Source organism: Podarcis pityusensis, assembly GCF_964106645.2.
Source record: "Podarcis pityusensis genome assembly, chromosome: 11".
Taxonomy (NCBI): domain Eukaryota; kingdom Metazoa; phylum Chordata; class Lepidosauria; order Squamata; family Lacertidae; genus Podarcis; species Podarcis pityusensis.
Genome location: NC_138036.1, coordinates 59,737,982 through 59,752,062, shown reverse-complemented (window position 1 = coordinate 59,752,062; position 14,081 = coordinate 59,737,982). Strand labels below are relative to the sequence as shown.

At 39.5% G+C, this 14,081-nt stretch overlaps 1 protein-coding gene across 3 annotated transcripts in view; it reads left to right on the top strand.

Annotated features, from left to right (window-relative positions):
- Positions 1-14,081, top strand: part of VPS13A (vacuolar protein sorting 13 homolog A) — a 154,319-nt gene that overhangs the window by 84,512 nt on the left and 55,726 nt on the right. For 2 of the 3 annotated variants that reach the window (XM_080972148.1, XM_080972150.1), the window contains exons 36-44: positions 2,417-2,544; positions 3,560-3,732; positions 4,408-4,631; positions 7,103-7,335; positions 8,404-8,496; positions 8,840-9,196; positions 10,818-10,919; positions 12,229-12,387; positions 12,659-12,920. In XM_080972148.1, the coding sequence (XP_080828274.1) occupies positions 2,417-2,544; positions 3,560-3,732; positions 4,408-4,631; positions 7,103-7,335; positions 8,404-8,496; positions 8,840-9,196; positions 10,818-10,919; positions 12,229-12,387; positions 12,659-12,920 (1,731 nt within the window). The remainder of the gene's footprint in view (positions 1-2,416; positions 2,545-3,559; positions 3,733-4,407; positions 4,632-7,102; positions 7,336-8,403; positions 8,497-8,839; positions 9,197-10,817; positions 10,920-12,228; positions 12,388-12,658; positions 12,921-14,081) is intronic. The other variant, XM_080972149.1, reaches the window with a different exon arrangement.

The window sequence follows — 14,081 nt, the reverse complement described above, 5'->3', positions numbered from 1 at the left end:
AATGGGTTGGTGAGCAGTATCATCTACAGTTGGTACGTCATGGAGAGTTACACCACTTTTGCTATGTTTTGACAGACCCGTGTTATATTTCATATATAGAAGCCTGCTCATATTAATCTTGGACAGTTTCTTTTGAAATCCATTGTTTACTTCCTTTTTAATGATCCAAACATTCTTTCTCACACGCTGACACACTGGGCACAGGTGTGTTTACCTCTCTCTATTGCTCAAAGGCAAGAACATACTCTCATCTCAGGAACTTCTAACTAGTCCATTCCAGGAAGCCACCTCAATTACGTTACTGAGTTATTGTGCAAAGCAGTAGCTTAGTTATTTTGCCATCATTTCTGATTTTGCTTGTGTTATTTTTCTGTTAGTTGTGTGTGTTCAGGACAGGTGATTTGTTTTGTGTGGCTTGTGCATGTTTGCCTCCTTTTGTGGGAAGGGATTCCTCCCCTTCCTGGAGTCATCACTTCAGTTTAGTCTGTGATTGTTTCCTCTTGCTAATACTTGCTGGTTGATAGCTTAATTAATTTTCCTGCTGTAATTTCTTCTGTTGATTTCCCTAGAGTAATTTCTTCTTGAAATGATTTATTTCCTGTAATTGATTTAGTAAGATTGGTTTTCCATAAATGATTGAATTTAATAATTAATTCAAGCTCAGTTTTGTGCTTTGACTGAAGGTAAGGCAGATGTTGGGTTATGGTGGGCCCATGAGGCAGTGGTCTTAGCCATAAGGGCATCTTGTGCTGCTTCTACCTTTGTTCGTTCAACACTTATGCCTTGATGATGTCCTAGATCAGGAGTGAGGAACCTCCATCTTAGCGCACCAGGGATTCCAGTTCGGCTTGCACACCCAACTATCTATCAACTGACATCACTGGTGATGTCAACTGATGGGCAGGAGGACAGGGTTTAATCCTGCATTGGCTATGTGTCCTGCTCCCAGCAGAGAACAGGATTACACAGTCAAGGCATCAGAATTTAATGCCCACTAACCAGCAGATGAGTTGAAGTTAATGTGCTTTTTAAAAGCACAGTTCATATGCTTTTTGGCAAGCAGGCAAGTGGAAGCAGCAGGATGGTGGGAAGAGTCTCCCCACCCTCCCCTCCACTGCTGCTCACTTGCTTGCAGGAGAAGCAGTGCTTCCACTTGGAACCACGGAAGCTGCCTTAAAGCCCTTCTCAAAACAGCTGTTTGAAGTACCCACACCCTTATAACTATACTTCACAAAAAAGTATGCAGATTGGTGGGCATCATCACTTGCTAACCTTTTTACTCCTATAGACCAATATGGAATTATTCCAAAATTTTCATTCTGATTCCTTGCCATGGATGCTCCTTCTCTATCAGTTCCTCTGTACATGGTTTAAGTTTTGGTTCCTCATGGCAGTGACATCTGCAAAGGAGTATGTCTGAGTTGAATGCTCTGTTTGTGGCAAAACACCTGCACACCTTTCTCAAACCTGAGTAGTGCTGAGGATGTACCTTCCTTCATCCGAAAGGTCAGTTCTTCTTTCCATCACCAAGAGGAGCTCATCCTTCCTATCTTTTGCCCTTCCTCTATCCACCACATCAATGTCATGGAATCCTTTTAAAAATCTACATTTTCCAGACTTGTCCCTTCAGTCAAACTAAATCATTTGTGACCTTTTTACCATTGAATTACAATAAAGCAGTTGCAGCGGCTGTGACCTTTCCCATTCACTCTCTTCTTTATTAGGTTTGTAGGGCTATTGCATGGATTAAACCTAGTATGTTTACTCACCATTATAAAATGTTTTTGTGTACATCTGATGAAGTGGCATTTGGGAAGCAAATACTGCAGAATGTTCTTCCTCTTAGATAACCCTCCCTATTGGTTCTGGTCAGCTTTGGAGCATCCCTGCTGGGTCCAGTATGCCAGGGTCTCTTGGGGTTATCTGAAGGGTGCGTCTCCAGTCTGTTATCCTAGACCCAGGGCCACATACTAGATGTGCCTAAGCTTTCTGCCATGTTCACATGTTTTGCTTGTGGGTGGGTGCTGTGTATTTCTTATTTATCTAGCTTGGCAAAACATGCTTCCAGAAATGGGCTGCTTAAAAGTTCCTTCAAGATTGGGGGGGGGGGGGGACTAAATCCACCTGAGTCCAGTATGGGCTGGACCTGTTGTGTGTAAGGAAAACAACCTTAAGAACCCTGTAGCCTATACAAAATCAGTTAACTGAATAACCATGTGTTAAGCAGAGTGTTTCATAACTGTCAGTCTGGCAAACTTATTGCTCTGGTGATGGTCATTGATGGCAAAATTGTTTTATTTACATTCATCTAGTTACGTTTCTTCTCTTTGAAAATGCAGTGCATTAGAGACTATAACTTTTTCTTTTTTCTTATTATGGTAATTATAATTGTGTCTTATGTTCCTAATGTTTTTAGCTGGAGTAAGAATAGTGACATCTGCTGTTGTAGAAGCACGTTCCTCGGTTAAGACTAAAATAGTACTGAAACTGGACTTCCAGATTGATTCCCTGACTCTAGTTTTGTACAGTCCAAATTCCAACCAGGTAAAGAAAACATAATTTTCTATAAAATAAACTTGGTGGGTTGGACCCAGATTTTCTGCAACTGGCTAGAGATATGGGAGGAAACAACTACACCTTCAAACCTGGAAAATAATATTTTATAGCTTTGTACTAAAATGGCAGCTAGTGCTGCCAATTGAGCAGAAATAAAATTTGGGTTTACTGGAAATACTTTGCATGAAATGAGTAGTTCAGTTCTTTTGGCCTGAATCTCGATTGGAAGAGGACCAAATGGTCCACATCCTCCAGGAATGCCTGGAGTTGTTAAGCGTCCACCCACTCAATCACTTTGCTCAGGAATGGAAGGTTTGAGACTAGGCAATAATTGGTTTAATAACCACTTATTTAAGGGGGCCCAGGAAGACTCCCTTGCAGAGGGAAGCATTCACCACCCCATGGTGCCCATTGCTCAGTCCTGCCTGGCTTGCTTTTATGAGCCGGGATGAGCAAGGATCAAGGAGACAGGTGGTGCCTTGGCGCTTGCCCTTGGTCAACATTACAGCACTCTTGTTAATACACCAGAATACAAGCTAAATGGTCACTATGGAGGGAATGGCAGCAGGTAGGATAGCAGAGTGAGCAGGGGCACGGTCCCAGTAAAAATAAAAGTGAGTATTGAAGTGTTTTAAAACTAGCAAGTTTTTTTATATTGTGACAAAAGCAAGCATATCCCAATAGGGAACTTTTCATTAGGGTTTTATTCATAAGTCCTGGCCATTAATGTTTATTTTCAAATGGAGCCTTTGTGTGTATCCGTTGTATGAACAAGAAGCCATGGGTATACTTTGGTACAACCGCATATATGTTATGCAAATCACTTGCACAAAAGTTTGTGAAACAGCACTACTAAGTAAACTCCTTCTGGTTGCAATTTTTTCAGTCCAACATTATATGATTTACTAATTAAGTTTTGATCTGATTGCAGTAACAGAATTCGTATTTTTGCAGAAACATTTTCTTTAATTCATGCATTAAACTATCCATTTTCTTTTCAAAGCAGCCTACAAATCAGGGTGAACGAGATGGTCATTTGAAACTTGCAGAATTTAAACTGTTGTTAATATCAGCTGCTGTCAAAATGTTGTCGGATGGGTCAATGAATGCCTCAGTCAAATTAACAAACTGCACTTTAGATGATAAACGACAGACAGTCCAGAACGCTACACCAAGGTTGGTTTTTCCTCAATTTTATTTTATTAAATCAAAAGAAAAACATATATAAGAATACTAAATTCTAGTTTATGACACTATAGTGATAGTACATAAAATACATATCCACTTTCATATTGTTAGCATATAGAGTTTGTATGTAGCAACTGAAATTAACTTTGGTTAATTGAAGTTTTGCTTGGAGCACATCTTTGGCTGAAAGGTATTTTGACTGAGACTTGGTATAAAATAAGAAAGCTTATGTTTATTAAAGGAAGTACATTCTTGATAGGGAAGGAGTTCTGTACTATTTAGTTGAAGCTAGCTATCAACAAAAGAAACAAAAGAAGCCATGCTTGCCCCTTTGTTCTCAGAAGATAAATTCCTTTCACCTCTAGGTTCAGAGAAGGAATTTGAGGAGGATCAGGAAGTTGTAACCTGGACGCAACCTAAGATTTATCCATCTAAACATCAGAGAGAGAAGTCAGCATAGCAGTAAACTTACAGGGATAGTCTGGGAATCTGGAGATCCCCTACTCTATGTATCTTAACCCATGCAAACCCCTCTCAGAAACTGAGTTGAATGCAAACTTCTAGCACTTATTAGTACCAAAGTTTTTATTGTCATTAAGAACACTATTGGGCAATGTAATGCTTTTCTAATTATAGTATTTGCTCTACTAACTTGTCTTTCAGAATGGTAGAAATGAAGCGTGAATCCGAAAAGAAAGTCATGATGGATATATCTTATAAGCAGGCGAGAGATGGCAACACTGTTCTTGACACAGTTGTTAATGAGACATATGTTTGTGCTAGCATAGAATTTCTTCTTACTGTTGCGGATGTATTTCTAAATGCTACTGCTGAAAGTGCCGCTGCGCAGAAAAACTTCAAGCAAACTTTGGCTGTGAAGGAACAAGGTAAGTGATCAGTACCAGGAGGACACTGCGGGTGCAGACTGAAAACCTAGTTAATCATAAGTATTTCTGTACTGCCCTATCGTAAATATCAGGGTGGTGTACAACAGTAAAACATAAAACACTACTAAAAACAAAACGCATAATCATTAAAGTGACAAGCTGATCAATTTAAACATCTGCAAAGGCCTGTTAGCAATGCTATTTTTCTAGAAAAAGAGGTGCTGGAACTCATCATGAATGCCTCCCTCGTTCTCTTAGCATGGCAATGGAGCCTACCTGAGAGGAGCCAGAACTGAGTTCTGGTGAGTTAGCCCTGCCTGTTAGCATGACAAGGTCTTCAAGGGACAGTAAGAGCTGTTCGACAGTGGAATTTGCTGCCAAGGAGTGTGGTGGAGTCTCCTTCTTTGGAGGTCTTTAAGCAGAGGCTTGACAACCATATGTCAGGAGTGCTCTGGTGGTGTTTCCTGCTTGGCAGGGGGTTGGACTCGATGGCCCTTGTGGTCTCTTCCAACTCTATGATTCTATGATTCTAGGGACACCTGAAAGTCAAAAGCAAGGATGTCTGCCAAATCTCTGCTGGAAGAGTATTCCACAACTGTAGATACGGGCTTAAATGTTACTTTTCTGTCTTTCCTAATAGAATCGCCATCTATCTGAATTTCTCCCTTCGGTTATAACTTGGTATATGTTAAACTCACCACATGACACCCCAACCCTTTTATTTTCATGTATTTCTACTTTTACATTTTATCTATCTTGGAGGAAAACCTAAGTCTTTCTTTTTAAAGTAGCACAAGGCTTATGTATGATAAAAATAATATGAGATACAAGATATACATCTTAATAGTGAGAACGATCTTAAACATAGGAGGAACCTTTTGACGGTAAGAGTTGTTCAGCCGTGAAACTAACTGCCTCAGAAAGTGGTGGACTCTCCTTCTTTGGAGGATTTTAATCAGAGGATTCATGGCCATCTGTCAGGGATTCCGTAGCTGTAATTTCTGCATTTCAGGAGGTTAGAATAAATGATCCTTTGGGTCTCTTCCAACTCTACAGTTCTATGATTCTATCTTCAAAGGACTGGTCTTTTGCTGCTAAATTAAAGCTTTCTATAACTCGCTTTTTATAGCTAAATTATGTGATAAATTGAATTGAATTTAGAGTGAGTTTCTGACTATATAGTCTAAGCACATCTTGTTTGGCAATTGACACCTGAAGCTGACCCATTCTTCTATCCCATTAGTGTTCCTTTCTCTCTGTTCATGCGCTCCTTTTTCCCTCCCTGGATTCCAAACTTCTTTCCCTCTATGTAGTTTCAGAATAATTAGGGAAAAAACAGTATTTTATTTGATAAAAACAAATCTGCTGTGGTGCTGTAGTTTATCCTGACAGTATGGCTTTGGAAAAAATGTTGTTTTCCTCCCAGCTGTCTGAGAACAAATTAGTAGGCTTTTGTAATCTCTGTGTGTATACAGCACATTAAATCAGGAAGGATGACTTTTACTTGCTTTCCAGAAAGCCAGTAAAGGCTAGTAGAATAGAATATCAGTATATTGTGTATAGCCAGAGGCCTTTACAATGTACAGCAGAGGATAAGAACAAGGCTTTCCTCTGGAATCACACAACATGACCTGTAAAAGTTTACAGCATAAGGTTTTAAAATTAGGAAGCATTAGCATATCTAGAACAGAGCTTCTTAGCTGGCAGAGCAAATTTGGCTACCAGATGTGTAATTTGAAGATCTTTTTCAGCTAAGGGTTCGACTGTCACTTCCTGGGGGGGTCGGCCTGAGAAGCAGTTAAGAATAGATGATTAAGAATTTTACCTGGGCATTGTATATAAGGAGCAAATCAGCAGGTAATGCATGATATCCTTGAACTGATTGCATCCATAAATGCATTCGCTTTCCATATAGGGAATTCCCAGGTATCTCCCCTATAAATATGCTGAGGGCATCTGTTGGAACCTTAGTTCAACAAACGTCCTACGCAGCTGCAGGAAATTCAGTGTCTCAAAGTAATGGGACCTTGAGAGGTTGATCTTGATTTGGGGGGTACCAAATAGAATAATGGGCAGCTATAATGGATGCTCTATCTTGATTGGCATCCTGGTTGAAGATCCAGGCGCCAGAGGCGAAATGCTCCTGCAATGAGAGGGAGGGCAAACTCTGTAAGGGCTTCTTGAGGAGAATCCCTTGTGCAGCCTCCTCTGCTGGGCAGAGGGGGATCTTTCCAGATTTAATGGTAACTGATCACTCACTGTGACAACAGGCCATAAAGTCTAGCATTTGTTTGTCCACTGGGGGAAACAGAATGCTGGACAAGATAGACCTTTGGTCTGATTCAGCAAGGCCGCTCTTAAAATATTAACATTGGAATCTATCATCATTTTTACTTAAAAGCAAAGACTAGGGATGGATTGATGGTTGTGAAGTAAAATTGGATTAATTGTACTAAATGTTGCATTTTTAGTTTCTGTACAACCGGTATCCACAATGGAAATAAATGTCGTCGTTAAAAATCCTGAGATCGTGTTTGTGGCCGATTTAACAAGAAGTGATGCTCCTGCACTGGTGGCTACAGCACAGTGTGAAGTCTCCATGAAATACGGCCCTGAAATGTATAAAATGACAGCTGCTGTTAAAGATATAAAGGTGAAAGCCTGCCCTTTTCTTCCAGAAATGAGAAAGGGCAGTATTACTACGGTAAGATTATAAGATAGCTAAGGCAGAAATGTGCAGTGCTATGCAGATGTAAATTAAACCTGTGCTTATGGTATATAACAGGATGCAACATAAATGAGTCTCTTAAGACAATAGTTACCTTCTATAGTGACCCATAGTTCAGTGGTCCTTATCTGACCTCCTATCACTGCAGTTGAGGGGCGAGAATGTTGCAGTCCTGCTGCTGCATTTGCACCTCATCACTCTGCCCTGAAGCTAGTGATAAGAGGTCAGGTAAACACCACCACCCCACTGACTGCTACTGGTCACTGTAAGGGCAATACCTGTACACTGTGACTTCTATGGAGATGTGCAACTTTATTTGATTACAATATAGATAAGATTACACTTTATCATGCATACTGTGCAGTGCTGACGGGAATTGCACTTACTTGTTCTGAGTCTGCACCCACATCGCAGACCATGAGCTTGGTGCTGCGTGTTCAATTCTCAGTCTAGCTCAAATTAACAGATAAATTACATGAAAAGGATAACAAAGACTTTAAAAGAGAATGGGAACCATTTACAACATATATGAAGAAACACCATAAAGAATTAGACTTACTGGCAGGGTTTGAATAAACAAACACAATTGAACATAACAAAAAGTAAGATTATATTGGGGAAATTTTGGGAAACAACACGCAGGGTGAGTAATATGGAAATAAAACAAAATGGGACTATGAGGGAAGTCCAGGGCAGGAGGGGGGAAATATGGAAATTTTTTGGAGAAATATTGTTGGAGGATGTATACATGGAAAAACCAATAAAAATATTTTTTTTTAAAATTCTCAATCTAACTCAGAAGCCTCCTATGTAGCCCTAGAATTTGCTTGAATAGCACCATGTTGTGTGCTTGTATCTCCCTTCCTTCTAGGCAACTACCCATAGATAAAGAAATTTGTCAAATGTTTTACAAGTTAGGATGCCTGCATTTGTTTCACAGACTGCTGTTTTGCATAGGAAATGTATATGATATTCACTGGGCATTTAGAAAGCATTTTTGACTGGCAAATTTATATTTTTCAATTTATTGTGATTTATATCCAGATATTACAGCCCTGTGACCTCTTCTTTGAGATGATACAGTCAGGTGGAGATCCTCAGAAAGCTGATCTGTCAATTAAATCCCTCACAATTAAGGTACATTTAAAATTGTGTCTGGATTCTTTCCTGGGGGAAAATATGGTATTTTTTGCCTTTACAGACCATTTTATACATGTCCTTACACTTTTTTGTTTTTCAAGTTTTGAATCCATCATAAGACTAAGAAGTCCCTTGGAAAACTGAACAAATAAGTTACTCAGAGGATAGTATTACATTGTTTCAGTCCTTCCACTGCCAATTTCAAACATATAATCCTATTTGTATATCTATAATATTACTATATTTGTATTTCTTCTAATATGTAGTGATTCCTTGATTCACTAAGTCAAATTAGAAATACGTAGCTCTTCATTTGAGAATAATCTTTGTTTAAACTTAGGTGACGCCAATTATCTTAAATACAGTAATAACCATTACATCAGCACTCTTCCCAACAAATGAGACTACAGAGAAAGACATTAGTCCAGTACCTCCAGATATTTGGGATCAGAAGAATATTAAAAATCTGAAAATGTGGTTTCTTGAAGAGTCAAGTGAAAATAAAGATCCTGCTTCTGTAATTGAGTTGGTCCCCACAGGAGAGACGATGAAAATGAGAATTGAAACTGTTGTCATAACCCTTGAAGCTGGGGTTGGCCACAAAACAGTGCCAATGCTATTAGCAAAGTCATCATTTTCTGGAGAAGTTCAAAACTGGAGTAGTCTGATCAATCTCTCTTCACGTCTTGAATTAGAGGTGGGTAGAGTTTTGTTCTGTTACGGAAGAAAAAGGCAGACATTTAAAGCTGTTTTGTGAATTGTGTCCACTGCGCAGAAACTGTTAGAAACAGTATTTGCATGTTGGGTGTAATAGTTGCCTAGCTACTTTGGTAGTAAGAGTTCAGCTTTCCCCACAACATTTCAAATTTGGTAACCTTTTGGCTCCAGATGGCTACTGAATAATCTATACCATTAAAGCACAGTATTTAGTAGTTCTGTCTTCAGATACCACATTGCAACATATCCTCCTTGCCCAGAAAAAAATGGATTCAAGGTATCATGCAGTTGTATAGGTCATTATGATGCCTCAGTGCATTAGGGCAACATGGCATTAGAGTATCTTTCACATATTTCCTTGTCCCCTTGAAAACACATGGAGGGATCAAGCTGGGGTTATAACTTGAAATATAGTGTGGTGTTGTGAACGTGCCCGCCCGCTTTCACAGGTAGGATTTAGTTGGGAGCAGTGGCACCACCTTGCACTGAAGATTGAGGGCCCATTGTCACGTGTGCGAGGCACAGTTGTGACTCACACGGCACATGTGACATGTGCTTGTGACATTGCACAGTCGAGAGAAAGCCAGGCACTGTGGCGTACAGCAGAGCGCCCCGCCATATTGGGAGGGTGTGGGGTTTCCGCCCCTGAAAATGCCTATGTATGAATTTGTTTTATGTGTGAAGATCAGTGCATGCTAATCAACACACAGTCTTCACAGTAAGGCGCTATTCCGATGGCATGAGTATCACAATGACCTGTAGATTCTTATCTGCTGTATCCTTCATCTGCCTTCACAGCCATTGTCACATAGCGCTTGTTATCTTCTGCCTGTTCTGCCATTGAAGACTTACTGGATCATTCTTTCTAGCTCCTCCCCTTTGACCTTACTGCAGTGGGTGACCCTACTGGGAGTATGAGACTCCCGATGGCTTCGCTCACAGGGATAATAGAAACGTGCAAGCCCATTCACCATGACAAGGTGGTGATCCCATGAGTGAGAGGCTGGGCGCTGCACCAAACTGTGCGCCCAAGCACACCGCGGTCAGGAGAAGGATGATCACAGTGGCGCGTTCCAGAGCACCAGCACCCTGCACATTGAGGGGGCCCAAAACAGCTCAGCCTCCATGAGTCGGTGCCACTGGTTGGGAAGCTTCTGTAGGCATGGCCAATGCTGAGTGTCTTTTTAGAATTAACTTATTCTTAAGATATTTTAGTGCTTTGGGATATAATTAAAACCAAATGTGTTACTCTAAAGCAGAGCTTTCCAAACTGTGTTGGCTGCAGTGTGTAGGTGTGTCACACAAATGCTCCCAATTCTTCTCCTGGGGCTCGAAAGGGATTAGTTCAACTTCCGGTTTGCTATTAAAACTGAATTACTGTATCACGAAACGATGTATGTCTAAAAAGTGTGTCACCAACATTAAAAATTTTGAAAGCCTTCTCTAAAGTTTTTTCTCCAGTTGGGCAAATTAATAATATAGGAATAGTGATTGTCATACAATAATAGTCCATTGAGTTTTTAATAATGTTTTTCATTTTCATTACGTGCTACAAATGGATATCACTCATTGTACAGATTAATTATGTTTTGTATTTTTAGGTACATTATTACAATGAGATGTTTGGTGTTTGGGAACCATTGCTTGAACCACTGGAAGTTGAAAACACTGATGAATTCAGACCTTGGGTTCTAGAACTGAAGGTATACTTTTAGAAATACAAATTCATTTTGGTATAGGATAGATTGACTTTAATGTTTGAATAGATGTTCTTCTTTCTCCATTTTATATAATATTTCAAAATATTTATTTATTTCCATTTATTACTCATTTCCAATATAACATATCAGAATGATTTAACAATAAAAACATAAACAAGTTCATATTTGTGATCCTGCAAACACATATACCGTATTTTTCACTCTATAAGATGCACCAGACCACAAGACGCACCTAATTTTTGGAGGAGGAAAACAAGAAAAAAAATATTCTGAATCTCAGAAGCCAGAACAGCAAGAGGGATCACTACACAGTGAAAGCAGCAATTCCTCTTGCTGTTCTGGCTTCTGGGATAGCTGCGCAGCCTGCATTCACTCCATAAGACGCACACACATTTCCCCTTAGTTTTTAGGAGGGAAAAAGTGAGTCTTCTAGAGCAAAAAATATGGTACTTAAAATTCTTCATAATATGAAAACAATAGTCTTGTACCTGTTGTCACTGGGTAGAAATATATCCTCACTTAAGAAGTAAAACATGGAAAGGCACACCTGTCTTTGAAGCAGTTTTAAAGCTGCATCCATTACTATGTACTGAGGAACCTGACCGAGTTCTGTTTTAGGCTGGAAAGAGTTATGCTGAAAATTTGCTGCTTCAGTCTACTTCATGTCATTTACCAGGCTGCAATTCAGGAATTATGTATTTCTCATGCTTTATTCTGTCCTTCCTCTTTCATGTAGCGTAGACACACTGCACACTGTATGCAGTAGGGGCCCTGCAATATTAGTTCTGCCTCTCCACACATACCATACCTGTCAAGATTCTGAGCTTTTCTAGTAAATAAATTAATTGGAACTGAGGTTATGAGCCAGACTATTATTTAATGTATTTTTCACTTTTCTTTCACTATCTTTAGTCTTTAGGATTCACAGAAACTTGAAAAGTTATGTATGGACTTAATTTCAAACTCATAGCCATGGAGGAGAGAACAGCTTCTGCCTGCCCATATTTTCAGTGTGCACAACGGAGCCCTTTATGCCACTAGAGCACACGCACACACACACACACACACACAAACACACACACACAAACACACACACACACACACACACACACACACACACACCACACCTCTGAGGCTCAGCAAAAGCAGGTAGAGGGGCACCTTCATTGTATCCAACATACCAAGAGTCTGGATTGCTGTGCCCATATTGCAAATGTTCTAAATGGCATCATCAGCTTTCTACATCTAGTATTAATTTCTCCTCTCTTCCCCTCCCCTTTTTATTTTAAAGATGAAGAAGAAAGCCAAGAAAACTTTAGTTGAATCAGTTGCTGAAGAAGAACAATACAAAGTCCCAGAGTACAAGACAGTAATAACTATTTTTTCTCAAGATCAGCTGAACATTACATTGTCCAAATGTGGTCTACTAATGTTGAGTAACCTCGGCACGGTAATAAGACTTTGATTAAATAAAGTAGTATGTTCAATTTACTGTGGTGGACAATGAAGGCACTGGATTGGGTAATTCCCTCATCACGTGACAGAGGCAGGAGCACAGAATTGTGGGAGGCAGGCTCAATCTCCTCTGTCACGTGATGAGCGAGTTACCCCATCCAGTGTGTTCATCATCTATCTTACGAATCTGCTCTTCAGGTCGTTCTTTTTTTTTAAAAAAAAGGTTGTTAGTTAATTCATTATTTCACATCTCTTTTTTTGGCTAGGCATTTGCAGAAGCAGCTTCACAAACTTCAGAAATCTCCAAAAAAGACCAGGCCCCCTTTGTATTAATGAATTCTTTAGGAGTCCCCACCACTGTCTTGCCTAGTGACTCCTTCAATGTTCTTAATGTTGACTCAAAGGGGAATTCATTTCATCTTGAAGATGGGCAAAGTCTAAGTATGGAGTATGTCAGAACTAAAAGTGATCAAGACCAGTTTACAGCAATGACTACCCTAAGCAGCAGAGTATTCTACATCTGGCTCAGTAAGTAGGCGTAGTATGTATTATTTGGTCTCTATAAATAAATAAACTTTACTTAGTGTTAGGTCAGCAGTGGAAATTCCAGTCCACAAACCTTATTAAGCCTGCCGGGCCTGTCTATTCATGCCTATAACCAGGGCCAAATTTAAAGTAGAATTGGGAACACACTCTAAGTTCACTCCTGATTCTTCCCTTCCAGCTACTGGTAGAATTTGGTGTCTTTTGAATTCTGTGGTGAGAGGAAAAGGCACCAAATTCAAAAAGTGCTAAATTACACCAGAAAGGAAAAATCAAGAGTACACTTGGAGCATGTTCCCAATGCTTCCTTTACACCCACAGCTTGTTCAAGCTGCATGGCTCTGCATTAGGTATAGTGATGAAGTAATAACTAACAGCTTACTTTAAAAAGTACATTTTAAATTTGAATAAACTTTTTAAGGACATTATGTCTACTTATGTGGCCTGTCTCTATATTACGTCATTGGATATAATGTTTTTTAATCCAACCAAACATATTGTTCACTAACAGACTATCCTTCCCCAGATAGTTCAGTGAACATTCATATGTATGCCAGGAACAAATTACATTTTACTATGGAGATCTGTGATTGAATCTCCTGATTTGTATTTTTCTAAGCACAGCTAGAATTGGATTGAAGTGAAAGGAGTATGTTAGCAAGTTAAGGGGCAATTTACTTTGGGAATTTTAACACAACAGGAAAGGGACTAAGTGTTAGCATCTAGCACAAATTAGTGAACATAGGAAATGTTATCTACTTTCCCCACAACAATACCCCACCTTTAATGGACATGTTGATATTTTCAAATTTTATTTTTCAAGGCAGGGTGCTCTCCTTTCTAGTACAGGTGGCCACGGATTTGATTTTTTAAAATAGCAACAGCACAGGTGAATAGCTATCCTCCTTTCAATTACAAGGACAGAATATTTCACTAAAAGCACTGGGTCAGCACTGATGTGAGTATAGAGCTAAGAAGAAAAGGGTTTTTTAAAAAAAACTTTAAAAGACCTCAGTCCATTCACTTCAACCTATATTTTTCTCTGGATGAAAGTCCATCAAGTGGGAGTTTGCTGCCCTCTAACTTATGAAAGCTGAAAATGCATCAAATTCAGAGAAATAGATACCTCTGCTTGCTTGCCAGTTC